General features: G+C 36.5%; 1 protein-coding gene across 1 annotated transcript; it reads right to left on the minus strand.

Annotated features, from left to right (window-relative positions):
* Positions 1 to 1,683: 1,683 nt before the first annotated feature.
* LOC141684455 (twinkle homolog protein, chloroplastic/mitochondrial-like) lies at positions 1,684 to 25,765 on the minus strand. The gene is made up of 21 exons (XM_074489441.1): positions 25,459 to 25,765; positions 24,953 to 25,086; positions 24,054 to 24,109; positions 23,887 to 23,944; positions 23,688 to 23,795; positions 23,433 to 23,516; positions 22,150 to 22,230; positions 21,373 to 21,438; positions 21,169 to 21,285; positions 20,812 to 20,859; positions 20,649 to 20,734; positions 20,463 to 20,523; positions 19,886 to 20,068; positions 19,448 to 19,579; positions 17,947 to 18,008; positions 16,967 to 17,050; positions 16,374 to 16,505; positions 15,580 to 15,676; positions 15,375 to 15,509; positions 15,228 to 15,295; positions 1,684 to 2,404 (listed from the first exon to the last, which is right to left on the minus strand). Exons 1-21 carry the CDS (start codon positions 25,643 to 25,645, stop codon positions 2,368 to 2,370), a joined length of 2,016 nt encoding a protein of 671 aa, XP_074345542.1. The 5' UTR covers positions 25,646 to 25,765; the 3' UTR covers positions 1,684 to 2,367.
* Between the last annotated feature and the right edge of the window lie 773 nt (positions 25,766 to 26,538).

A 26,538-nucleotide genomic window follows, 5' to 3' on the forward strand; every position in this document is an offset into this window, starting at 1 on the left:
TCTTTCCAGATCGGGAGTTCGATAGGAGGTCTGTTCCTATTGAAGTTGATGTTGCTTTGAAAGCAGATTTATGCTAATAAAACCAACTTGTTTGTCAAAAAAAATAATATTTGGATCGAAGTTACCAAAGCAAGTCTATCTACAAGTGCCATCAAATGCAATATGGGCTGGTCGTATCTCTGAAAACCATGAGTATATTGAGGGTTTGAATGATATGATGTTCTTTCATAATATTAAACCATATCACGTTGTCATAATGAAGTATATAAGTGCTGAAAAGTTTAATTTGGAGATCTTTAATCCATATTGTGTTCCAATTGATTATACTTTAGATCACAATGTCCGATTCGGTAATGCTGAGAATTTAGAAGCGATTATGGGAAATTTTCAATTTAGTGATTTAGAAGCTGCAAAATTGTTTGAGTGCTACCGTTATAACATCTACTCCAATTTTGTTGGTATCCACACTTTACGTATTGAGCGTTAGTCTTAATTTTTTTATCTTATCATGTTCATTAAGGGTAAATATACGTCATAGGTTGTAGTGATTGTGAGTCCATACCTATAACTTGTTTATTTCTGATTATGTGGATGTAATGCTTTATATTAATGTAGGGAGAAAGTATCTTAATCATAACCTCGTTTTCATTGACAAATGGATTATTTTAGTTGATCTGAATCGCAATTTTCCCATAATTGATGGCATTTGCATTGCTGTTACACAAGAAGGAATAATATTATGATCATTTAAATTTGGACACCATGAAATAATACTCTCAACCCCCAAGAGTATCTTTATTCGGCATGAGTTGTATATCCTCAAATCACCAGTTTTTTAGACTTCGTTTGGCAAGATTTATAAATTTTAAATTTAGGTTTGCCAGTAGGGAAATGATTTGTTGGATGAAAACAAGATACTTTATTCATCCAAGGAGAAAAAAAAAGTCGGTTGCTTTAGCAATGTAATCTATAAAGAATATCCAAACACTGTTTTAGTTCCAATGGGCATATTTTCCTCTCTTCTTTTCTTGTTCTTGACAAAAAAACAAAGAAAAACAACATGAAATGTACTCGTACAAATTTTTTTTTAATAATATTTTTTGACTACGTTAAACAAATTCATTGGATATATCGAACAAAACACTAAGAAAGACCATTTTTAGGGGTTCGAACTCGTGAACTAACAACTAGCCATAAGACCGTTTTTGGGGATTCGAATGGTAAACTAACTAAAATATGCATAAACATTGCTGCCCGAGGAAGAGAGTCTTAAAACAAAAAGTTCCGAAAAAAGCTTCTTAGTATAAATGTTAGGCTGGATAGAATCTTTAAGGTAAAGTAATGGAAATGGAGAAAACAAATTATAGAAGTGGTCAAACAAAACAAAGTTGGTAGGAACCTACCAACCGTTCTTTTAATTGCAGAAACAATGAAGTAGGGGCTTTAAGCCGGTTGTCATGTGTGTGTTTTTCTGAAAAACAGAGGCCTAACCATGTGAGTTTTTCATGTTTCTTAAGGCCACCACCCCCCTAGTAATGACCAAACTACAATACTTATTCTCCATATCATTATTAAAACACAGCCTTGTTCTGCACTCATGACAGGCAGAAACTAGCATTTATGCAGCTGGAACAAAAGGAAGATCATGCCAAACACAACTCTTCAGTCACTCAAACCAAATGATAAATTTAATATCAAGCTTTTATATAAATAATTTGTGCAACTTGGTACATTTGCTTTGGTAGGATGCTTTTCTACAAGAGACATTCACAACTTGGTGGCAGGGCACTTTTGACTGATTACAGCCTTTAGGAATAGTGCCTTGCCTGCACAGATTATTCCTCTAAAAAATGTTCTGCACGATGCCTCCGTCTTTGGCGCCAAAAAATTGCAATCTTGAAAAAGACGAGCAGTAGGTCCTCTACGGCAAAACATGGGTCTGAGCTTTGATAAATTGCAGTTTGCTGCCTGCATTACTCTCAAGCACTTGACTTTTCTAGCTATATGAGTATATCAACTCACAGGAAATAAGGGGTTGTAGTGTAAACACAATCCCCATAAAAAAATGGAGAGATTGATTCTGATAATAAAAATAACTGATCCAACTTCAGAAAGATCAAATTTACTGATGCTGTCCACACTCATACTTCTAATCTAAAGCCTGTACTGAATATTTGTTACTATATACCGATATCAATGATTCTCATCTTTTCCATGGTTTTGTTCCCAGCAACTGCCATGATCAGTATACAGTAGACATGACTTCTCTTAACTTAAAGTGTCAATCTCGCAGTGCTCAGAGTTAAGGAAAACAGGAACCGGTTATCTAGTACCATATATGTTACTTGATTCCTTCTGTGTGCCAGGTCATATGTTATCAACATCAATATATTCACCAGTTACCCTGTAAAATATATTGCGAGTTCAGATAAGCATTTTTTATCCATGGTGGTGAGTGGTAGGGAGTAATAAATGGTATAAGAAACTATATATAAATATTTCTCATCTATGACACCCTATGTGCATATCAAATAAGCATATATAGAAGATATACCATCTTTGTCAATTATGTCATTTGACTTTTATATTAAGGCAATGTAATCTTGAGCATGCCATGAGAACATTGGTCATTTTGCTAAACATGGTTCTTTAGCCTACTTGCAAATGAAAGATGATGTATCCACAATACCACATGCATTTCCTGTAGGGGAACGGTCTACAACAAACGCGTTTTATAACAAACATATTTCTAGCCGTTGGATGGGGGAATAAAGGGCTGAGATCACAGACGGACCGCGGAAAATTTCCGCGGTTGGCAGAAGGGACCGCTGAAATTTTTCGTGGTTGATAAGCTTGTCCCCTTATCCCAGCAACTCAACAGCCCCCCTATACCACACAAAAAATAGTTTTTTCCACAACAAAAATTCTACTCTCCAAGTGACCAAATTAGGCGATTTTGGGGCATTTTCATCAAGAAATTCAAGTACTTTTATCAATTTAAGGTATATTTCTTGTCTTAAATTTCACATTTTTATGGCGGATAAATTATTTGCTCGTATGTTTCGTCATAAACGTCAAAATGAAAAAAAGAGAGGCTATTGATCATAGTTTACATCTTGATGATTTAAGTACTAGTGAAGAACCTAAAACCACTGTATATGTTGAAGATGATGATTTTGTAGATAGAAATAAGGAATTTATTAATTTAGATGACGATTGGGTTGAAGTAGAAGATGAAAATGATAATGTTGAGGGTGAGGATGATAATGTAGAGGATGCAAATATGTATGAAAATGTTAGGGGGGGGCGGTTCCATATTTGAATCAAAATTTTCAAACTGTGGATGAGGCCGGTCATTTTTTTAGGGCTTATGCTTTACAAAATGGATTTGCTATTAAAATTCAAGCGAACCATCGTAATAAAGACAACGTGATATATGATCGTTTATATGTTTGTAAGCTTTATCGAAAAAGTGTCGTCGCCGAGAGTAGTCAAAATAAACGGCGTAGAGAGGTTCTTCCTAAAAGTGAGTGCAAGGTGAGGATGTATATCAATTATGAAAAGAAAAAACGTCTTTGGGAGGTAATTAGCCTTGAATTGGTACACAACCACGGTCTTGTTTCCCCTAGTAAGATGAATTTGGTACAACGCGAAAGACATGTCAACACCGCGACCCGCAGTTTGAGTAAAACGCTTTATGGTTCGGGGGTTCGTAATTGTCAAGTGATGAATGTGATTAGTAATATTTATGGAGGTAATGATAAAGTTGGTTTCAATGTTCAACATGTTAGGAATGTGTTAAGAGACGAGAGGAAGAAAAGGTTTGAGATTAGTGACACCCAAGCGGGGTTGGACTTGTTGCATAGGTTGAATGAAGAAAGTGGTTTTAAATATTTTATTAGGATCGAAGTTGATGAAGAGAATCGTTTGAAGTGTCTAGTATGGATTGATCCGAGATGTATAATGGCCTACCAAAATTTTGGCGATGTTGTGGCTTTTGATACCACTTATCGGACAAATAGATATGCAATGCCATTTGTCACATTTACTGGAGTCAATCATCATTATCAATCGGTTATTTTCGGGTTTGCATTGATGCGGGATGAACACGCGTCGACTTTTGAGTGGATTCTTTGTACTTGGCAATAAGCCTCCATTGACTACAATCACGGATCAAGCCATGGCAAGCGCTATTGCGGTTGTACTCCCGAATACTACCCATTTATTGTGTTCTTGGCACATTAGTCAAAAATTCCCCGAGGAAATTAGCTAATTATTATTCGGCTTTTTCGGAATTCAAGACGGACTTCAACCATTGTATTTATAAATCTCTCATCGAATGTATTTTTGAGGCTAGATGGGCGTCGTTTGTAAAAAAGGATCACTTGCAAGAGCATAAATGGTTAAATGGGTTATATGAGTGGAAGCGCAAGTGGATTCTTGCATATACTAGAAACACATTTTCGGTGCTTCAAAATAGTACATCAAGTGAGGGGATGAATTCTTTATTTGACAAGTATGTGAGTTCGACAACGGGTTTGAAGGAATTCATTGAAAATGCCCAAAAAGTTTTGGCAAGGCAATTCACGAGGGAGAAGGAAGAAGATTATGTCACCATTAATCTAAAACGTCCCATGAAATTGCATACCACATTGGAGTATCATGTTTGTATTTACACTAAGGAAATGTTTAGAAGATTAATTGGTTGAGTCTTCAAAATACTTTGTTGAAAAAGACCGACGAGCTAGTGAAGAAAATGGGGGATGTTAATACGTACTATAGTTGTTATAGGCCCATGTTCGAGCCTATGAGAATAAATGTTTATTTTGTGGCATTCGAGAAAGCAAGTTTTTTGGGAATGTGTACGTGTAGAATGCTTGAACATTCGGGGCTACCTTGTAGACACCTATTGGCGGTCTTTACTAAGAAACGGGTTTCGGAAATTCCCCTGTATTACATAAACTCGAGGTGGACAATGCATGCCAATAGACTTGATGGTGTGTTGCCTTACGATTTGGATGTTGGACAAAGTCATGAGATGACCTCAACCGATCGATTTAATAGCATGACAATGTTAACCATGAGTTTTTTTCAAAGTAGCATTGCATCCCAGGAACGGTATGATTATGTCGTTGGAGTGATGAATCGAGAAATACCAATTCTCGAAAGAATGAGCGTTGATGGAAATAAATCTTACGAAAGCAATTCTCATGCTCCAAATGCAAGTGCTCATGAAGAACCAATTCTTGACCCTATTATGTCCCAAACTAAAGGGAGGAAAAAGGACGTTCGTTTCAAAAGTCCCATGATTGGTAAAAATGAGAAGCCGCCAAGAAAGTGCACCTATTGTCAAATGGAAGGCCATGATAAAAGAAAGTGTGCTGGTAGATCTTAAAAATGCTCAAGAATTGCAATATAATTAGTAGTGTAGCATTTGTAACCGAATGTTATAATCTTTTAATGAATTTTTAGTATTCAACATTGCTTTCTTTTTTGTTATGTTTTATTGTCATATAATTGTGTTTTATTGTGATAGGTAACAAGACTAGCGAGTATAGTGGTGACAACAACTCCGATCATAGTTGTGATTCGGTTTCCCACGTTAGCAACACATTCTCGGACTCCCTACCAAGTGACTTGTGGTATGAGGACAATGACGAGGAAGATGTGGTCTCACCAACCTTTAGTGAGATGGAAGATGCATGTGCCGAGTTGATGCCCCTTGTGGACAATGACGAGCCACCCCATGTAGATGAAGAGGAAACGGACTTGTACCCACCCGATGAGGAGGCTTATAGGGCCAAAAATTGGATCGAGACATGCAATTTGATGGAGGGTAGTGAACCGTGGAGATTGGTGAACTCTCATCCGGATCCGTACTTCCTTCTGATCTTGAATATGGGCAACACGCCCGATGGAAAATATCTGGATGGAATGGTGGTAAGCTTGTTAAATGTGATCGGATTGCCGATATTGTAAACTTGAGGCCTCGTGAGGGTTGTAATATGGACCAAATGCACATTGAATATGTGAAGGGTTGGGTTTCACACCTAACGGGAGGGACGGAGAGGGAACGCGGAACATGTTTTGCAAGATTTCGTCTCTAAGATGGCTCGAGTACGATTCCCGTTACCATTTGGAACGACTCCAACCCTTACCCGTGAAAACTTTACGAAAGGGCATATCCGTGATGGTTGTGTACTTGTTCTCTACCATATTGCATGCTTCGTGGATACTACGCAAGGAGTTGCTCAACACCGGTTATCCGGTGGTCTTTCTAATATTCTCGGTATTTTTGGTTAGGATCAATATATTTCATAAAATTTAGTGGATTGTATTGATCGTGTAATTTTCATTCAAACCTATGTATTTTATAATTTTCATTGAATTTGAGCGGCAATTATGTATTTTCTATGAATATGAAATTTGATATTGAAAGTGTACCTATAAATTTGAGATTAAAAAATTAAAATTTACAAGTCGAACTATACATTATGAAATGTATTGAAAAGTTTTTTTAAACATTTGGACAAAATGTTGACTTTTGTTGACTTTTTAAGGAATTTTCAATTTAATGTAATAATTGAAAAAAAAATATTTTTTTTTTGAAAATCACTCATTACCATATTTTAAGACTTTTGAGAGTGGTTTGCATTTTTGGAAGTTAGTTTAGGACCAACTCTCTGTTTTTTGTGGAAAAAACCAAAGGGCCGGAGAAATTTTCCGCCGTTGGGCTGAAGAGAGTTTTCCGCGGGCAGAGAATTTTTTTTCTGCAGACTGTATACAGACAACCAACCTGCAGAAATTGCCAACAAAATTTATTCACAACAATCCTCCAGAATCCAGCATAATTCACCAAAATTTATTCACATCAATACTCCAAAATCCACCTAAATTAAAGCGGACAATATAAAATCAAATGAAATCCAAGTACGTAATCCGACAACCTAAAATCAAATGAAATCCAAGTACGTAATCGGACAACCTAAAATCAAATGAAATCCAATTACGTAATCCGACAACCTAAAATCTAATGAAATACAAGTGCGTAATCCGACAACCTAAAATCAAATGAAATCCAACTACATACGAAATGAAATCCAACCACAAAAGTACTACGAAGCTTCGTGACGTCTACGCATACGAATCATTTAGACACATGCTGGGATGGCTGAGTCATGTCAACGACATCCTGGGCAGGAATGTCAAAGTCGTCAGCCGAAGGTGCAATAAAATCGGTTTATGTTATGAAATGTGGGAGGTCTATAGGCGGGTCCTTTGATCTTCTTCATCAACCGAGAGAATGGTGTGAGGAAGGTACAAGAAATCCTCTCAAACTCAGGAGGAACCCTAGCATCCAGCTGCTTCAACGTATTAAGCCCGACAACCATCTACAAACAAACATTTTTTCATTAATTCCACAAGGATATCATATGTGCAAGATGAAATACGTGTGAATGCAAATTTGGTAGTGTGACGTGAAATATGCATATTTGTAAAACACTTACAACTTCATATCCCTGGAGGCTATCATATAACTCCCTCGTCTTGTACTGCTGCTGTGGATCCGGCTTCCCTATTCGCATACGAGATATATCAGCATACCACGCCATGTAATCAGCCTCAGAAGCAATGTCAACCGAGTCAATCCAAATCTGAACAAAACCTGGCCCATTTGTCAATATCAATGAATCACCGTACAAGTCAATCCTCCCCAGCAAATGTGGCCTCCTTAGCCCCCCTATAGCCAACCATGTTCACCGGCGCCCGTGGAATCTGGGGACTAGCACCAAACTATCTGGATACTGCCACTTGACCACATCATAACATACAAGGGGAACTCGACCGCACCCAGCTAATTGTGCCTGTATCATCTCACTGTCCATAACATCGTCGAATCTAGCATACGACCTCCAAACCACCTCATCACCAGCAAACTCACCCCGATAGAACGGTAAGCTGTGGTGAGGACTTGTTTTCCTGCGCTTCTTTGAAACCCCCACATGAGTATCACTAGAATAGGCCCATCCCTCAGCAACCGGATAATCCTCCTGACCAGGAGACCGCAAAGGCACGCCAATACGAGGAAATCTCTCGTAAGACCAAACCTGTAACATCCAGACACAACAAGCAATGCTCTTACTGCCCTTCTTTGCAGCAATCTGCAAACCCCGGTATATATGAGCTAACACAGCTGCACCCCAAGCATAATAAGGAATCTCCCGCATATTAATCAGTGGGTGCATATACCGAACATGAACAAAAGACCGGTTGATGCTAGGTAAGAGGATACAACCCATCAAGAATAGAAGATACGCCTTAGTATGTACAACCGTGGCCCTCATATTATTCTTCTCAGGCTTTTGTGCACCATATCCCTCAAACAACCACCTTAGCTTGATGTTATTCCGATACAAAGCCTCCTTCACCTCCTCGGTCAAAGGCTCAAACCAGTTATTAACAAAATACGCAGCCTTGTTCTCTATCACCCCACAAGTCAGTGCATCCCCCTGAACTAGCATCCCTAAAATAAACCCTACATCCTCCAATGTAACAGTCATCTCCCCCTGCCTCGTGAAGAAAATGTTGGTCTCCGGTCTCCAACAGCAGGGTCTGTTACATTGGAGACCGGAGACCAACACTTTCTTCACGAGGCGGGGGAGATGACTGTTACATTGGAGGATGTAGGGTTTATTCTAGGGTTGCCAGTTCAGGGGGATGCACTGACTTGTGGGGTGATAGAGAACAAGGCTGCGTATTTTGTTAATAACTGGTTTGAGCCTTTGACCGATGAGGAGGTGAAGGAGCCTTTGTATCGGAATAACATCAAGCTAAGGTGGTTGTTTGAGAGATATGGTGCACAGAAGTCTGAGAAGAATAATATGAAGGTCACGGTTGTACATACCAAGGCGTATCTGCTATTCTTGATGGGTTGTATCCTCTTCCCTAGCATCAACCGGTCTTTTGTTCATGTTCGGTATATGCACCCATTGATTAATATACGGGAGATTCCTTATTATACTTGGGGTGTAGTTGTGTTGGCTCTTATATACCATAGTTTGGAGATTGCTGCAATGAAGGGCAGTAAGAACATTGTTTGTTGTGTCTGGGTGTTACAGGTTTGGTCTTACGAGAGATTTCCTCGTATTGGCGTGCCTTTACGGTCTCCTGTTCAGGAGGATTATCCGGTTGATGAGGGATGGACCTATTCTAGTGATACTCATATGGGGGTTTCAAAGAAGCGCAGGAAGACAAGTCCTCACCACAGCTTACCATTCTATAGGGGTGAGTTTGATGGTGTTGCTGGTGATGAGGTGGTTTGGAGGTCGTATGCTAGATTCGACGATGTTATGGACAGTGAGACGATACAGGCACAGTTAGCTGGGTGCGGTCGAGTTCCCCTTGTATGTTATGATGTGGTCGAGTGGCAGCATCCAGATAGTTTGGTGCTAGTCCCCAGATTCCACGGGCGCCGGTGAACATGGTTGGCTATAGGGGGCTAAGGAGGCCACATTTGTAGGGGAGGATTGGCCTGTACGGTGGTTCATTGATATTAATAAATGTGCCAGGTTTTGTTCAGATTTGGATGGACTTGTTGATGACTCGGTTGACATCGCTTCTAAGGCTGATTACATGGCGTGGTATGCTGATATATCTCATATGCGAATAGGGAAGCCGGATCCACAGCCTCAGCAGCAGTACAAGACAAGGGAGTTATATGATAGCCTCGAGGGATATGAAATTGTAAGTGTTTTACAAATATGCATATTTCACATTACACCACACACTACCAAATTTGCATTCACACGTATTTCATCTTGCACATATGATATCCTTGTGGAATTAATGAAAAAATGTTTGTTTGTTTTTGTTTGTAGATGGTTGTCGGGCTTAATATGTTGAAGCAGCTGGATGCTAGGGTTCCTCCTGAGTTTGTGGAGGAGTTTGAGAGGATTTCTGGTACCTTCCTCACACCATTCTCTCGGTTGATGAAGAAGATCAAAGGACCCGCCTATAGACCTCCCACATTTCAGAACATAAAACCATATTTCATTGCACCTTCGGCTAACGAATTTGACATTCCAGCCATTCCTGCCCAGGATGTCGTTGACATGACACAGCCATCCCAGCATGTGTCTAAATGATTCGTATGCGTAGACGTCACGAAACTTCGTAGTACTTATGTGGTTGGATTTCATTTCGTATGTAGTTGGATTTCATTTGATTTTAGGTTGTCGGCTTATGCACTTGTATTTCATTTGATTTTAAGTTGTCGGATTACATACTTGGATTTCATTTGATTTTAGGTTGTCGGATTACGTACTTGGATTTCATTTGATTTTAGGTTGTCAGATTATGTACTTGGATTTCATTTGATTTTATATTGTCCGGTTTTATTTGGGTTTTTTTGTTTTAATTTAGGTGGATTTTGGATTGTTTTGCATTTTGGAGGATTGTTGTGAATAAATTTTGGTGAATTGTTTTGCGCATCCAACAGCAGAGAAGGGTTTGCTGGATTTTGGAGGATTGTTGTAAATAAATTTTGTTGACAATTTCTGCAGGTTGGCTGTCTGTATACAGTCTGCAGGAAAAAAAATTCCCCGCCCAACGGCGGAAAATTTCCGCGGTCCCTCTTCAACCCAACGGCGGAAAATTTCCGCGATCCGTCCCTTTTGTTTTTTCCACAAAAAACAGAGTAATGATTGCAAAGCTTCTGTTGAAATTTCTTAAATTTTGGAAGTTGGTCCTAAACTAACTTCCAAAAATGTAAACCTCTCAAAAGTCTTAAAATATGGTAATGAGTGATTTTAAAAAAAAAAAGAGTTTTTTTCAATTTTTACATTAAATTGAAAATTCCTTAAAAAGTCAACAAAAATCAACATTTCGTCCAAATGTTTAAAAAAACTTTTCAATACATTTCATAACAATTTGTAATGTATAGTTCGACTTGTAAATTTTAATTTTCAATCTCAAATTTATAGGTACACTTTCAATCCCAAATTTCATATTTCATAGAAAATACATAATTGCCGCTCAAATTCAATGAAAATTATAAAATACATAGGTTTGAATGAAAATTACACGATCAATACAATCCACTAAATTTTACGAAATATATTGATCCTAACCAAAAATACTGAGTATATTAGAAAGACCACCAGATAACCAGTGTTGAGCAACTTTTTGCGTAGTATCCACGAAGCATGCAACATGGTAGAGAACAAGTACACAACCATCACGGATATGCCCTTCCGTAAGTTTCCACGGGTAAGGGTTGGAGTCGTTCCAAATGGTAACGGGAATCGTACTCGAGCCATCGTAGACACGAAATCTTGCAAAACATGTCCCGCGTTCCCTCTCCGTCCCTCCCGTTGGGTGTGAAACTCAACCCTTCACATATTTAATGCGCATTTGGTCCATATTACAACCCTCACGAGGCCTCAAGTTTACAATATCGGCAATCCGATCACATTTAACAAGCTTACCGCCATTTCATCCAGATTTTTTTCATTTTCCATCGGGTGTTTTGTTGCTTAAATTCAAGATCGGAAGAAAGTACGGATCCGGATGAGAGTTCACCAATCTCCACGGTTCACTACCCTCCATCCAATTGCATGTCTCGATCCAATTGTTGGCCTTACAAGCCTTCCTCATCGGGTGGGTACAAGTCCGTTTCCTCTTCCTCCACATGGGGTGGCTCGTCATTGTCCACAAGGGGCATCAACTCGGCACATGCATCTTCCATATCACTAAAGGTTGGTGAGACCACATCTTCCTCGTCATTGTCCTCATGCCACGAGTCACTTGGTAGGGAGTCCGAGAATGTGTTGCTAACGTGGGAAACCGAATCACAACTATGATCGGAGTTGTTGTCACCACTATACTCGCTAGTCATGTTACCTATCACAATAAAATACAATTATATGACAATAAAACATAAAAAAAAGAAAGCAATGTTAAATACTAAAAATTCAAACTCATTAAGATTACAACATTCGGTTACAAATACTACACTACTAATTATATTGCAATTTTCGAGCATTTTTAAGATCTTTTAGTCTACTAGCACACTTTCTATTATCATGGCCTTCCATTTGACAATAGGTGCACTTTCTTGGCGGCTTCTCCTTTTTACCAATCATGGGACTTTTGAAACGAACGTCCTTTTTCCTCCTTTAGTTTGGGACATTATAGGGTCAAGAATTGGTTCTTGATGAGCACTTGCATTTGGAGCATGAGAATTGCTTTCGTAAGATTTAATTCCATCAACATTCATTCTTTCGAGAATTGTTATTTCTCGATTCATCACTCCAACGGCATAATCATACCGTTCCTTGGATGCAATGCTACTTTGACAAATACTCATGGTTAACATTGTCATGCTATTAAATCGATCGGTTGAGGTCATCTCATGACTTTGTCCAACATCCAAATCGTAAGGCAACACACCATCAACTCTATTGGCATGCATTGTCCACCTCGAGTTTATGTAATACGGGGGAATTTCCGAAACCCGTTTCTTAATGAAGACCGCCAATAGGTGTCTACAAGGTAACCCCGAATGTTCAAGCATTCTACACGTACACATTCCCAAAAAGCTTGCTTTCTCGAATGCCACAAAATAAACATTTCTTCTCGTATGCTCGGACATGGGCCTATAACAATTATAGTACGTATAAACATCCCCCATTCTCTCCCCTTCTTCACTTGCTCGTCGGTCTTTTTCAACAAAGTATTTTGAAGACTCAACCAATTAATCTTCAAATCTTCTAAAAATTTCCTTAGTGTAAATACAAGAAGCATGATACTCCAATGTGGTATGCAATTTTATGGGACGTTTTACATTAATGGTGACATAATCTTCTTCCTTCTCCCTCATGAATTGCCTTGCCAAAGCTTTTTGGGCATTTTCAATGAATTACTTCAAACCCGTTGCCGAACTCACATACTTATCAAATAAAGAATTCATCCCCTCACTCCTCAATGTACTATTTTGAAGCACCGAAAATGTGTTTCTAGTATATGCAAGAATCCACTTGCGCTTCAACTCATATTACTCATTTAACCATTTATGCTCTTGCAAGTGATACTTTTCCACAAGCGACGCCCATCTAGCCTCAAAAATACATTCGATGAGAGATTATAAATACAATGGTTGAAGTCCGTCTTGAATTCCGGAAAAGCCGAATAATAATAAATTAATTTCTCGGGGAATTTTTGACTAATGTGCCAAGAACACAATAAATGGGTAGTATTCGTGAGTACAACCGCAATAGCGCTTGCCATGACTTGATCTTGATCCGTGATTATAGTTAATGGAGGCTTATTCCCGACACCTTCAAGCCAGTACGAAGAATCCCCTCAAAAGTCGACGCGTGTTCATCCCGCATCAATGCAAACCCGAAAATAACCGATTGAAAATGAAGATTGACTCCGGTAAATGGGACAAATGGCATTGCATATCTATTTGTCCAATAAGTGAAATCAAAAGCCACAACATCGCCAAAATTTTGGTAGGCCATTATAAATCTCGGATCAATCCATACTAGACACTTCAAACGATTCTCTTCATCAACTTCGGTCCTAATAAAATATTTAGAACCACTTTCTTCATTCAACCTATGCAACAAGTCCAACCCCGCTTGGGCGTCACTAATCTCAAACCTTTTCTTCCTCTCGTCTCTTAACACATTCCTAACATGTTAAACATTGAAACCAACTTTATCATTACCTCCATAAATATTACCAATCACATTCATCACTTGACAATTAGGAACCCCCGAACCATAAAGCGTTTTAATCAAACTACGAGTCGCGGTGTTGACATGTCTTTCGCGTTGTACCAAATTCATCTTACTAGGGGAAACAAGACCGTGGTTGTGTACCAATTCAAGGCTAGTTACCTCCCAAAGACGTTTTTTCTTTTCATAATTGATATACATCCTCACCTTGCACTCACTTTTAGGAAGAACCTCTCGGCGACGACACTTTTTCGATAAAGCCTACAAACATATAAACGACCATATATCTCGTTGTCTTTATTACGATGGCTTGCTTGAATTTTAATAGCAAATCCATTTCGTAAAGCATAATCCCTAAAAAAATGACTGGCCTCAGCCACACTTTGAAAAATTTAATTCAAATATGGAACTCCCCCCGCTCAACATTTTCATACATATTTGCATCCTCTACATTATAATCTTCATCCTCACCCTCAACATTATCACTATCATTTTCAACCTCATTTTCATCATTTTCATTTTCAACATCAACCAAATCGTCATCTAAATTAATAAATTCCTTATATACACTTCAACATATACAGGGTTTTAGGTTCTTCACTAGTATTTAAATCATCAAGATGTAAACTATGATCAATACACTCTCTCTTTTTTCATTTTGACGTTTATGACGAAACATACGAGCAAATAATTCATCCGCTATGAAAATGTGAAATTTAAGATAAGAAATATACCTTGAATTGATAAAAGTACTTGAATTTCTTGATGAAAATGCCCCAAAATCGCCTAATTTGGTCACTTGGATAGTAGAGTTTTTGTTGTGGAAAAAACTATTTTTTGTGTGGTATTGGGGGGCTGTTGGGTTGCTGGGGATAAGGGGGCAAGTTTATCAATCGCGGAAAATTTCAGCGGTCCTTTCTGCCAACCGCGGAAATTTTCCGCGGTCTGTCTGTGATCTCGGCCCTTTATTCCCCCATCCAACGGCTAGAAATGTGTTCGTTATAAAACGGTCTACAATAAACGGTTGTTGTAGACCGTTCCCCTTTACTGTATTTCCACATGATCCTCTCCCACAAGGTGGGACCAGCATGGCAGCATGCAAGAAAGAAAGTATAAATAGAATTCATGTCAACCTGTGCTCCTCTTTATAGAAGAGCATGTACGATTTTTTGTTTGATCCTAAATAGTGATCTTTTATCATGATGTAACGTAATTTCGAATGGAATGAAAATTATACTGCATACAACACGAATATATAAAGGTACATGGACAACAGCAATAAAATCTGAATCACATTCCCAACTCATGTTAGAAAGCATGAGTGGAAAACATTCCCCTGGTATCGATCCAGGCTTTTCAACTTAACCAAGCTATAACATAGTAGCCAAATAATGTTAACAAATTCCAACACAACCAGTCATCAAATAAATGGCTATAGAAAAATATCCTTCCTCGAAGAAACACTGCAAAGAAAAGTATACATACCTGTTATATGACAAGAAAGCTTCACCGATTGTCCCAGCGACTTTATTCCGTACCTTTCGCACACATACCTGAAATAATAAGTCAAATAAGTGATACTGGATGTTGGACACATCAATCACATATACCAACTCTCAGAGAGACCACAACCTGAACTGTATCAAGAGGGCCAGCTGCTGGATCCCTGTTGCGATGAATAACAATCCCATTATCACATTTGTTTATAAAGTGTGCACTTCCACTGATGTCATACAAATTTGGGGGCGCCCCGACCCAATTATGCAACTGCCAAACATGTTACAAGGTTAGAGTAGTAACAAGAACATGGGAAAAATAGAGGTTTGCAGTTATCAACCTGTCTTGGATGTGCTACAAACCAAACATGACAAGAATGATGTTGGGCAAATCGCTTGACTTTGGTAAGCATCTGACTCACGTATTCTGTCTCAGTCCTATTACAAAAAAAAAACATTAAGAAAGACTGACCGGAAATAGACAAGCAACTACATAGAACACACTAGTGTTTTTACAGAAGGAAAAAAGAAGCAAGGTACATTATAACTTTCAAACAAACCTATTTTTATAGGACTATGAAGAACTGCACTTGCATATTTTGCAGATACATCCCCTCCCAAAAAAAACGAATTTCTTCATGTAATTACACAAATCCTGATAGGCAAAACACTTAAGACTGCTAAAGTACATCTAATGAAATTAGAGAGCCACTCTAAGCAGTCTTCAAAATATGAAAATAATGGTTTTAATTAAATAACACGACAGAATGTTTTGAACAAAATGTTCCAATTTATACCCCAAAGACTACCAAGCTATGTTACTCGGACTCTTCATTTTACCTTCGAGTACCCGTGTCGGACACTCGACACTTGGACATGGACACTCGGACTTGGACACTTATTTTAGGCCAAAAGCAGGTATATTTTTAAAAATGTTGCGGAATCCGATACTTTGACACGTATTCATGTCAGACACTTCTATCCGAGTCCGAGTAACATAGCTACCAAGGGTCATAAATGGAAAGTTCCCAAACATGCCCCATATTTATAGCAGTGACAATATGAACTAGTACAAAGACTACCTAAAGAAAATAGTTAGATAACCCGGAAATGAAGATTGGCGAAAGTGACTCACGTGTTTGCAGGCCGTTGGTGATCAAGCTCGTTGTATGGATCAATGACAAGTCCATTCACCCCATGACGTAGAACTGCTGCTTTTGCAAGGTCAAGAACCCAGTCTATGTTTGGAAGACATTCATTATCACACCTGTTTCATGAACAATTTTTTTTTTATCATAAATGTAAGCTGCAACGGGGAGAACAAACTTCTAGTCAATACGAGATGGCAGTGTACACTGATATTCAAAAAGAATAAAGTGGACCAAAAAAAAAAAAGGAACCTATACTGATTTGGAAGCTAACTGAGCTAAATGTAGTTCATTTAGGGCAGTAAACAGCAATGTTTTAATTACTTCAAACTTTCTCTTTATCATTAAGAGCAAAATCAAATACCTTACACAATGCAATAGCGGCTTAAATCCCAAACTAGGTGACTTCCAGAATGAGCACTTATAGATGAATTAAACAGCATCAAGAAAAATAAAGCATCAAACAAATAATATTAAGTATAGGATAATATTCTAAGAAGCTACGAAAGCAATATATAAAAAAAATTAATGAAAGTCAAGACTCAAATTAAAGAGCTGCCCTTCAAGCTTTAAAACTCACCGGATGAGAGAAAAAGTATCACTCAACCACTGCTTTCCTTGCTCAAACTCCTCAGCACTCATTCTTTCAGCAGATTCCCCATACCTACCGTAAGTCATTTTAGCACGATTATTTACAGAATTACCTTAAGTTATCCATATGTATGTTACTGACAGTTTTTTCTTTTTCTTTTTTAAGCCTGTTACTGAGAGTATAATTACACATCAAACAGTCAAAATTAATATTTCAATGTGATTTTCAATATTTAAAATAACATAAATGCCAAGACACTGATCGATGGCAGATAGATATGACTATGTAAGAGGGTGTGCTACTTCTACAACACCAACTTCATACACAGGAAGATGTTCATCTTCGAAGCTTCTGCAACTGAACTTGTCTGAGACGGGACTGACAGAACCTAGGATTGAACAGACTTCCCGATCTTCTTTTACAAAAAAAGACACGTGGGAAGGAATATAAAATAACTTAAACGAACTATTAGCCAATCCCAATTATTGCCAACAGAGGGAGAAAAACAGTAGCAAGAGTAAAGCTTGCAAACATAAAGCATGCCCACCACTGAATAGAGAGTTATTGAGAATACTATTTAGAAAAATGAACAAAGAACAAGTCAATATATAACTGAAGCACATTCAGTTCAGTTAAATTACCCTAGAAGAGGAGAAAGATGAATATTGATGAATGCAGATGCGTCAGACCAACATAATTCCGGTAAACGACAAACTTGCTAATAATTACACCAGGCATAACAAGCAAGTCTAACAAAGAATATCGAGTAACTGGCAATTTGAATCTCAACCAAAAGATTATTGGTCAGACTAATTAACTGGAATAATTTGTTTGAATTTTAAAATTTTCAATAAACATAACATATGGACTAAAATAATGGCAAATGTTCTTCTGCCTCAGCATATAGTTATATTTGCATATTTACTGTTCTTTTGTTTTGACTTTTGAGGTTATGGTAGAGTACCTACCTTGCATCGAAAAAAGGCTTCTTCACATGTTTCTCTAGGAGTTTCCTTGCATGCTCTCGAACCTAAAATTTAGAAAAGCATGCATGGTATCAGATTAACACAAATTAAAATCTGTAGCAAATCCAATATGCTATATCAGTAAACTGTACTAAATCCCATCAAGAGGCTAATAAAACTGCTTATATATTTCTCTGGATCTTATCAAAAACATTTGGCAACTCATTTGCGTAAAAAGCTTTAGGAAATGAACTGCAAGCGGGGAAATGGAGAAAGGCTACATAAAAATATATCCAGACCCACTCATATTCTATGTTGGGCTTTATAAAAGGACCAGGGGCGGACGCAGAAAGTTTTTCCGAGGGGGGCCAAAATAAATTATAAAATTTGTAGTACATGAAAAATTGATATCGTTTTTAACTTGAATTTGTCTCACTAATTTAAGTATACGTGATAAAAATGTAGAAATAATGATGTAAAAGTATGAGAAATGCATTTAGGTAGGTACAAAATTTTTAAATAGAAGACACACTTAAAAGTAATTTTTTATATTATACATATACTATTTTTTATTTTACTATATACTTTTTATGTACATGAAAGTTGATACATACATATTAGGAGTACCAAAATTTGCATTATATTTATATCTTGATTTGGACTTGTATATAAATTTAATAGGATTTGTTAACTAATTTTAATTGTACTGGTGATATGCTATTTTATGAGTCATGGGCTGATATCATTGGATCAACTGACAAAGGAATTTAAAATTAGCAGGAGTAATAACTTTACATATATGTATAAACATTAAACACTCCCTCTGTTGAGAGTGTGGTGGGGACCACGGCCACCCCCAGTCACACTGTGCGTCCGCCCCTGAAAAGGACCCAAATTAGGAAGATAATGAATTCAAGCTCTTCAATCCATATTGGAAGAGATGACACTTGTCGTTGCATGCTAGAATGGTATCTTCAGGTACGCAACGCATGACAAAGTTACATCACTGCTAACAAATAAATATTCAGCAGCATAGTCCATTCTATTACTTTTACGGCTTTTTAATAAGCTTGAACAAAATAAATCATCTCTGTATTGTGCTGATGTGCTTCATCCTCATTAAATTTTTCAACACATTGCCACCCAGAGAGACATGAAAATTTTAAAAGTACAAATGCATATTACAATCATCGGAAACTCTAGTTGATAGAGTCAAGAGTCAAACAGATCAACTGTAGGTGGTTCTCAGAGTTTGTATAGAGTCTCAAGTGTTACATGAACTTTAAATCTTCAGATGCAGTTATTCTGCAAACTGAGTGGGTCCCCTTTGTAAGGGGGGTTGTTCAAAAAGTTAGATCGGGAACATGTTACAACCTTAACCAATTGGACAATTGCCAGAGTATACTCCCATAACAAATCGAATTAATAAATTATAATTTTACACTATGAACCAGATGACAAAACAATAAATTGGAAACACACATGCATAGCTCAACTACGGTACCTTATTCTCCATAGAGCATAGTGCAAATTTCCAACCAACATTCTCACAGAGGTTGCATAGAAGAGCATCAATCCACTCACTCTTACCTGAATTAGGAACTCCGGTAACTATAGTTAACTCTCCAGGCACAACCTGATTTATATACATGCAGAGTCACAGACACACATGTACAATGTCACAAACCCAAAAAATTGGCCACTTCATTAAAAATTATAAATCCAAAGTAGGGATGCATATTTCCACTTTAAATTCTACTTGTATAATCTGAATATCTTTTCCCAGTAATAAAGTCAAATGATCGACTTCTCCATAAAGGCCTACATGGATGTGGGATCTAGAAAATAATCATTACTTGCTAATCCCTTCTATGTAAGTTAATCAACTACTAGATCATAGTATATAAATCATATGCAACTTGAGGAACAAAATCATACTTACATTGTAATATTGGTCAAGAGCCCTCCATCCAGTCGAAACACCAAGCTGATAACTGAGTGTTTGATAATAGTATGCATTGATCTCATCAAAGAAATCTGCAAAACTAAATAATCCTTTAATAGGATACACCTCAGCATTCTCAATGGCTCCCCTTAGTGCCTCGGGTCCCATAAACATGAGCACCTATGAAAGCAGACAAGTTTGCAGAACAAATCTTAAAAACAATAAAGTTACTAAACCTAAAGCGCACAAAACTGGTATACAAACCCCTATCCTTTCTGCAAGAAATTTTATTTATATAAATGTGGATTGGGAATTTAACAATCAGTAAAGCAATTCCAGGAGGTGAATCCCTACGGCTCATCAGTCATCTTAGGCTTTGGCCATGATATATATTTTATGTTTCCTTGTTAAAACTTTACAGGACTTCTTTGTCCTACTTTATTCGTACACAACTGTAGCCAATTACACTACTTATCTGTTAAACCTCCGTTCACTATATGGAATATTTTAAATTTCATCAAGACCAAGTACACAAGAAAAATAGAAATAAAACCAGTCCATATTGATATCAAACCTCATTTGCATCTTTGAAATGATCATTTACATCTTTCTTTGGCCATTTAACTTTCCAGCATCTGTTTGACATGCATATGTTAAGGTATATTAAAGTCTCTATGCTCTGTTGGAGAAAAATACACGAAGATTTCTAGAAAAACGTTAATAAAAATGAAGGAGTGTGGCCAGAGCACATAATGCATACCTTTCCCTTCCAAGACGACGTGCAAGCTCTTCTGCTAAGGCTTGACCAGGCTGATCTCCATCAGTAGCAAGTATTATCCGAGATGCCTAGTGAAGTATTAGATTATTAGTGATTTTTAGTAGCGACTGAAGCAAAGCAAAACGTAGACCCCTTCCTAACATACCTTTTCAAGATACTCTCTGCAATTCCATAAATATTGATACTTCAAATCCTAGCTTTACAAAATCATAGCAAAAGCATTAGGAATTTACGATTACTAGGTCAAACATAGGTATTTGATCCAGAAGTTCATGCTTACAAGTTCAAAACATAGATAATTGTGCAATATACAAAACAAAGACACAAATAGAAGAAACATGTTAAAATATGTGATGTTACTTCAAATTACAACATGAATAGCAGAAACTGGACCAGGGGAGTCGTTTCACTACATAATGTAAAAGATGCAGAATTCTGGAGCACGTGCTGAAAAGTTAATCAATTGCATAACAGTATTTACAGAGTTCTAGGCTGAAGAGACCTCATCTTTAGACGGCAAAATATTTTTGGAAACTGATGGAGGGGCGCCATCAGGGACGCTCACACAATTTCGGAAGCCGGCTTCTTCCAATGCAAGCTTGTCCATTTCACCTTCAACCTTAAAATAGATACAGAGGTTTAATCCACAATGGAGAATGTTGAAAGTTAAAACTGATACATTAAAAAGCTCCTAAAATAATATTACAATGATGATTTCACTTGCTCCTTTTATATCGTCCACTCCATAGAATATCTTTTCGGTATTACTCTCCTGCATTTAAACAAAAAAAGTAGTTATTGAATTTAAAACTGTTAGCATCAATTTACTTTTAGGAAGAAACATCACCCAAAATATAGAAAGTACCCAGTATGCCCACAGCTACAAATTGACTCCTAAAATCTATTTTCTATAATGTATAACATATTATAACTGAATTGCCTCTCCAAGAGCGAGAAGGCATATCTAAAGACCTTAACTTTATAGTACAGTAATGTTTATCTAACGGGGTTCAAATCTAATTTATTTAAAATAAAATGGTGATGGAAAAGAGTATGAAATATTATGCCATCACTAATCCCATTGAACATAAGCTGCAACACTCTCAATTGGATAGTTTATTGAGAAATACTGCTCCCTTAAGAATTACAAGATGAGTGATAAAAGTAGCTTTATTTATTTTATCAATTCAACTATATAACTGAACAAGCAAAAGTACAGAACCAAATGCCCTTAAACTTGGTTGTTGAGACTTTGGCGGTAAGGTAAAAGCCTTTATAAAAGCAATGACACAGATCATTTACATTAATGACCCTCGAACTATACAAAACTGACATGGAAACTTGCAACTGTAACCTTAGGTTGTACATAGTAAAAAGCACTGGGTGAAGAAAAACAACCCACCAGGCACACACATAAAGCTTTTGCAAAATCTATCAGAAATTACGAAAGACTGAAAGAGAGATGAAATAATTAATAAGGTACCTGCCAGAACTTTTTGTTGACATCTCTGTATTTGCAACTGATGAGCTTCCCATTTCTTCGATATGTAAAAGCAATAGCGATCTGTCAACAATATTTAAAATGAAAAAAGTTGGTCTTAATTACTACAAGCCAGATTCTACTCTCCTCACTTGAAAGAATATTCAACCAAAGTCCCAAACTATTATATTTACGTAACTAAGTAATTTAACCCTTTCTCCTTCAGATTACTTGAATTATTCCTAAAATTTATTGCAAAGTCAATACAAATCACATTCTGGGTAGATTTCATATAAACACTTTGTACACAAATCCTTCTGAACTCTGCAATATGATCGACAACGTTTTACAATTTCTGTAGGGACGAAGGACTTAAAAAAATTATGATCAGCATCCAGAAACAGCTGGAAACGGCTGCTAATACCCCGTAGGCTGAGGAGCAAAAGGAGGAATCCGCCCTTAGTTAAGCATTGTAACCATGAAAGTTCCAACTTCAGGTTTATATACAAACGGCAGAGAGGGGAGGCAAATTTTGCATATATGATAGAGAAGCACTTCTGCTTCTTTACGGTAAATGGCATTATACCCTGTTCAATATAGAGCTTTCTTATATCTTCCTAGGAACATATACCGTAATAGATAATCTTAAGCTCATTGCAATAATCATGTCAGACATTTCGAGTATGCACTTTTGTATCATATGTAACGAGTAAGGACTCTTCTATGAGTAGGATTCATACAGAAGAGTATAAGACTAGTTTCAGGGTTTAACTGGACCCAACTCCTGGACACATACCTCTACCAGACAGCTACACACTGCATCTAGCATCAGTGTGTCATCAAATAGCTGTTTACACGTACATGCAAACACTACATAGGGAAAATCATATATTAGAGTTATTCAGCTATTGTCCACTAACCTCTATTATGTGATGCTCATATCAGGCCTTTTGGTAAATCCTAAAAGAAACATACAAATTTACCTCAAGGATTGACAAAAGATTGTTTCTTAAATCTTAATGGTTAAAGGTTTGTATATTGCTTACCAAAAAAGGTGATTTAAAGAATGAACATGGCATTTGAAAACAAAAAAAGGAAAAGGCATGATCCTCTGGCTATCAAATATATACACTACATATTAAAAACTAGGCGATTTAAATTTTAAGAACTAACTTGTCTTAGAAAACAAGCAATGAACTAGTGTAAGGCAATTAAACCAGCTTCTGGAATCCCATCAAAAATAAGATATATAAAGATACATAGTCCTAGAAATTCTTATTGTGCACCTGATCACCATATGTTTTTTGCATGACAAAGTTTCTCTGTAATGTCTCCTCCGATATCATTCTCTCAGAAAAATATGCACGTATCTGTATCAACATCAAGAACCTATATTAATCTTCAATCTTCATGCACATCGATATATTCACAAGTAAATGAATAAAAAGGCATATTATGAATTAAGTAAAGATACAAAGGTTCCAAAGTACAATGGACTTTGATACAAGTACAGATAAAAGGAATGCTGCAAAAGTAACTACCTCACTGCAAAGAGGTTGTAAACCCAATCTCTGCTCTGTTATTTGCCTAATTTCCTTAGATTTGGTGATTTTATTCATCTTTCCATTACTTGACTTGTTTGACAAAGTCTGCAATTCAATGTCAATCTCAAAGCAAATTTACCCTGAACGAACATTTGTATAAACAAGAAACCGACTTGAATAAATAAACATATATTACTTGTGTACTGCCTTTCCACCCACATTCAGCTCGAAAGCATGTCCACAAAGCTGCATCTCTGCAGCAATATAAACATATCTATCGGAAGTCATGCAACATACAGTAAAATGTTTTTTAATAAATGAACAAAGGAAACGACACAAAGTAAAAAGAGAATCATAATATACCCATCCTTGGTGATGAACAATGATAATGTCTGCTCTCCCGTGTCCCCGCCTTTGCACTATAAAAAAAGATATTGATTTTGTGAAACAGGGAGGCAGCAATTGAATTACCAAGTTATACAGTTCAAGAGGCAAGCTCGCTATTGAAATCAAGTTGCTAAATTATACAGGAAGCATTACCATAGTGTTATGATTAGAACGTTTTAGACATATGTGGGCACTTAATCTCGACCCATCTATTTAATCTAGTTTTTTACCCTACTACTTTTCTCTCTCATATATCCCTAATTATTGCATTCCATTATTTCTCTATATCAAAGTCGCATTGTATAATCACTAGCTATTCCACATCGAAGTTGAGATATAGGAGTGGGAAAGCTTGTCCAACAAAAATAGCTTGGTGATATATTCGTGAAGGTTTGGTACAGATAAGAATTCAAAAATATATAAAACTCATAAATTTTTAGTTTTGAACTGTATTGGCTATTAGTCAGCTCTCATTTCCTGTGAATTGCTTAGTATTTTCAATTTAACTACCACTTACATAAACCTGTATAGACCTCCAGGAGTGTAAGCAGTATATTTAGAAGTTTATTTATTTTAATTGCCTGCTCACTTATGAGTCATGTCTACAACTTCTTCATCTGAAAACTAAATAAAATTCTCGACAACTCAGTTTAAAGCTTAAAACGGGGTAGTGAAGCAGCCGGAAGATTGCATTTAGAATTTTAATTCCAATTTGTGCTAGGGTATAAGCATTCTCGAAAAAACTATAAATCAATACAATCTATGTTTCTCAGTGAATTCAATTATTCAAGCCGAAATCTCATTCCAATTGTTACTATCATTGTAAATAAAAAATGCCGAAAAGATGCCCGGCAACCAGCATAAATAATTCATACCTTAGGACAAGACATGCCATAGTATTGCCCTGGAATACAATGACTGCCGTCAATTCCAAGCTTCCTCAATCTCTCATTCAGTATTATCAACTTGTTGTCACTCTGTACTTCTACTTCTGGTTTCATCACTTCCACTGGCATTAAAAAATTCTTTATATCACACCAACACGGACTACAAATCCGAAAAGCTTAATGATTTTTCTCATTTCACCAAACCAAGTTCATTCAAATATCTTTATAATTTACTTTCATCCCTTTCTAGTTCAATTGGATACAAATACCATAAACCCCAAAAATCTACCAAACAAGAAACCTAAAAAGATGACACTTTTATCCCAAAAACAAGATAAAGATTATAACTTTAACTACTAAACATAAACAAGATTCATCACAACATATAAACAAGTAAAGATGAAAACTTTAACAACTAAACATCATTAAAAAGCAACCCAATTTCATAAAACCACTTATAAACCCTATTTATGAGGTGGGATTTAAGCAAGTACCTGAATTGACAATAGACCCATTTGGGGAAGAAGAAATTGCACATGTTTTTAGAGATAAATTGGTGAAAATGGAGATGGGTTTTGAAGGAAAAGCATGGAAAATGGGTAGTGAGTTGAGTGTTTGTGTTTTTCGGATAGGAGTTAAAATGGCGGGAGAAAGATTTAAGCTCATTTTGTATGTAGACATAAGTAAACAAGTGTTTTGTATGTATAGTTATATTACCAAGCTTCCATATGTTGATATGTCTGAATTGATTTCAAAGCCTTCAGTTCTGGTTTTATCTTCACTTCAAGTTTTATCTTTTGTGGGTTTATGCAGACAAGTAGACTATATAGCATAAAATATGGCTTTAATCAAAATTGATCCCTTAGGTAAAACTCAATTTACATGTAGCCCATCAAACTAAATAAAACATGATAAATAGCCCTGAATATCACTATTCGAGAGAAAAAAGAAAGGTTCGAAATATCACTTTTGAGAATTATGCTCGAAAATGTTACTTTAATACTGTATATCCTTTAGTGTTTAGAAAAGATAACAAAACACTACACGAAATAGCATTAAGGTCCATATTATACGTGTTTAAATTATATTTCTATGTTGTTTTGGGGCCGAAAACACTACTTAATATTATGTTTTCAACAATAATTTTTAAATTAATATTATTAAATTTAATAATGTACCATCATTTTATAATTTTGAACATAAATGGCCTAAACTCTAGAGCCCAAACCCTAATTTAATTTAGGGTTTAGGGATTAGGCTCTAAACCCTAACCCCTAAACCCTAAAAAACCAAAAATGTAAATTTTAAATTAAATAATTTTAAAATTTAAGGGTGTAACTTAATTTAATAATTTCTAATTTTTAGGATTTACCAATTTTTAATTTTGGGTTTTTGAAATAATTTAATTTTTTTGATTTAGGATTTAACAATTTTTTGTTTAGCTTTAAAAAAAATATATGTTTAAAATGTTAGATAAAGTAGTGTTTTGGGTCAAAACGCTACATGATAATAGTGTTGCTAATAAATATTTAAAAAAAAGTGAAACCATATTAACGCTACTTAATGTAGCGTGT

Source organism: Apium graveolens, chromosome 9 (assembly GCF_009905375.1).
Source record: "Apium graveolens cultivar Ventura chromosome 9, ASM990537v1, whole genome shotgun sequence".
NCBI lineage: Eukaryota > Viridiplantae > Streptophyta > Magnoliopsida > Apiales > Apiaceae > Apium > Apium graveolens.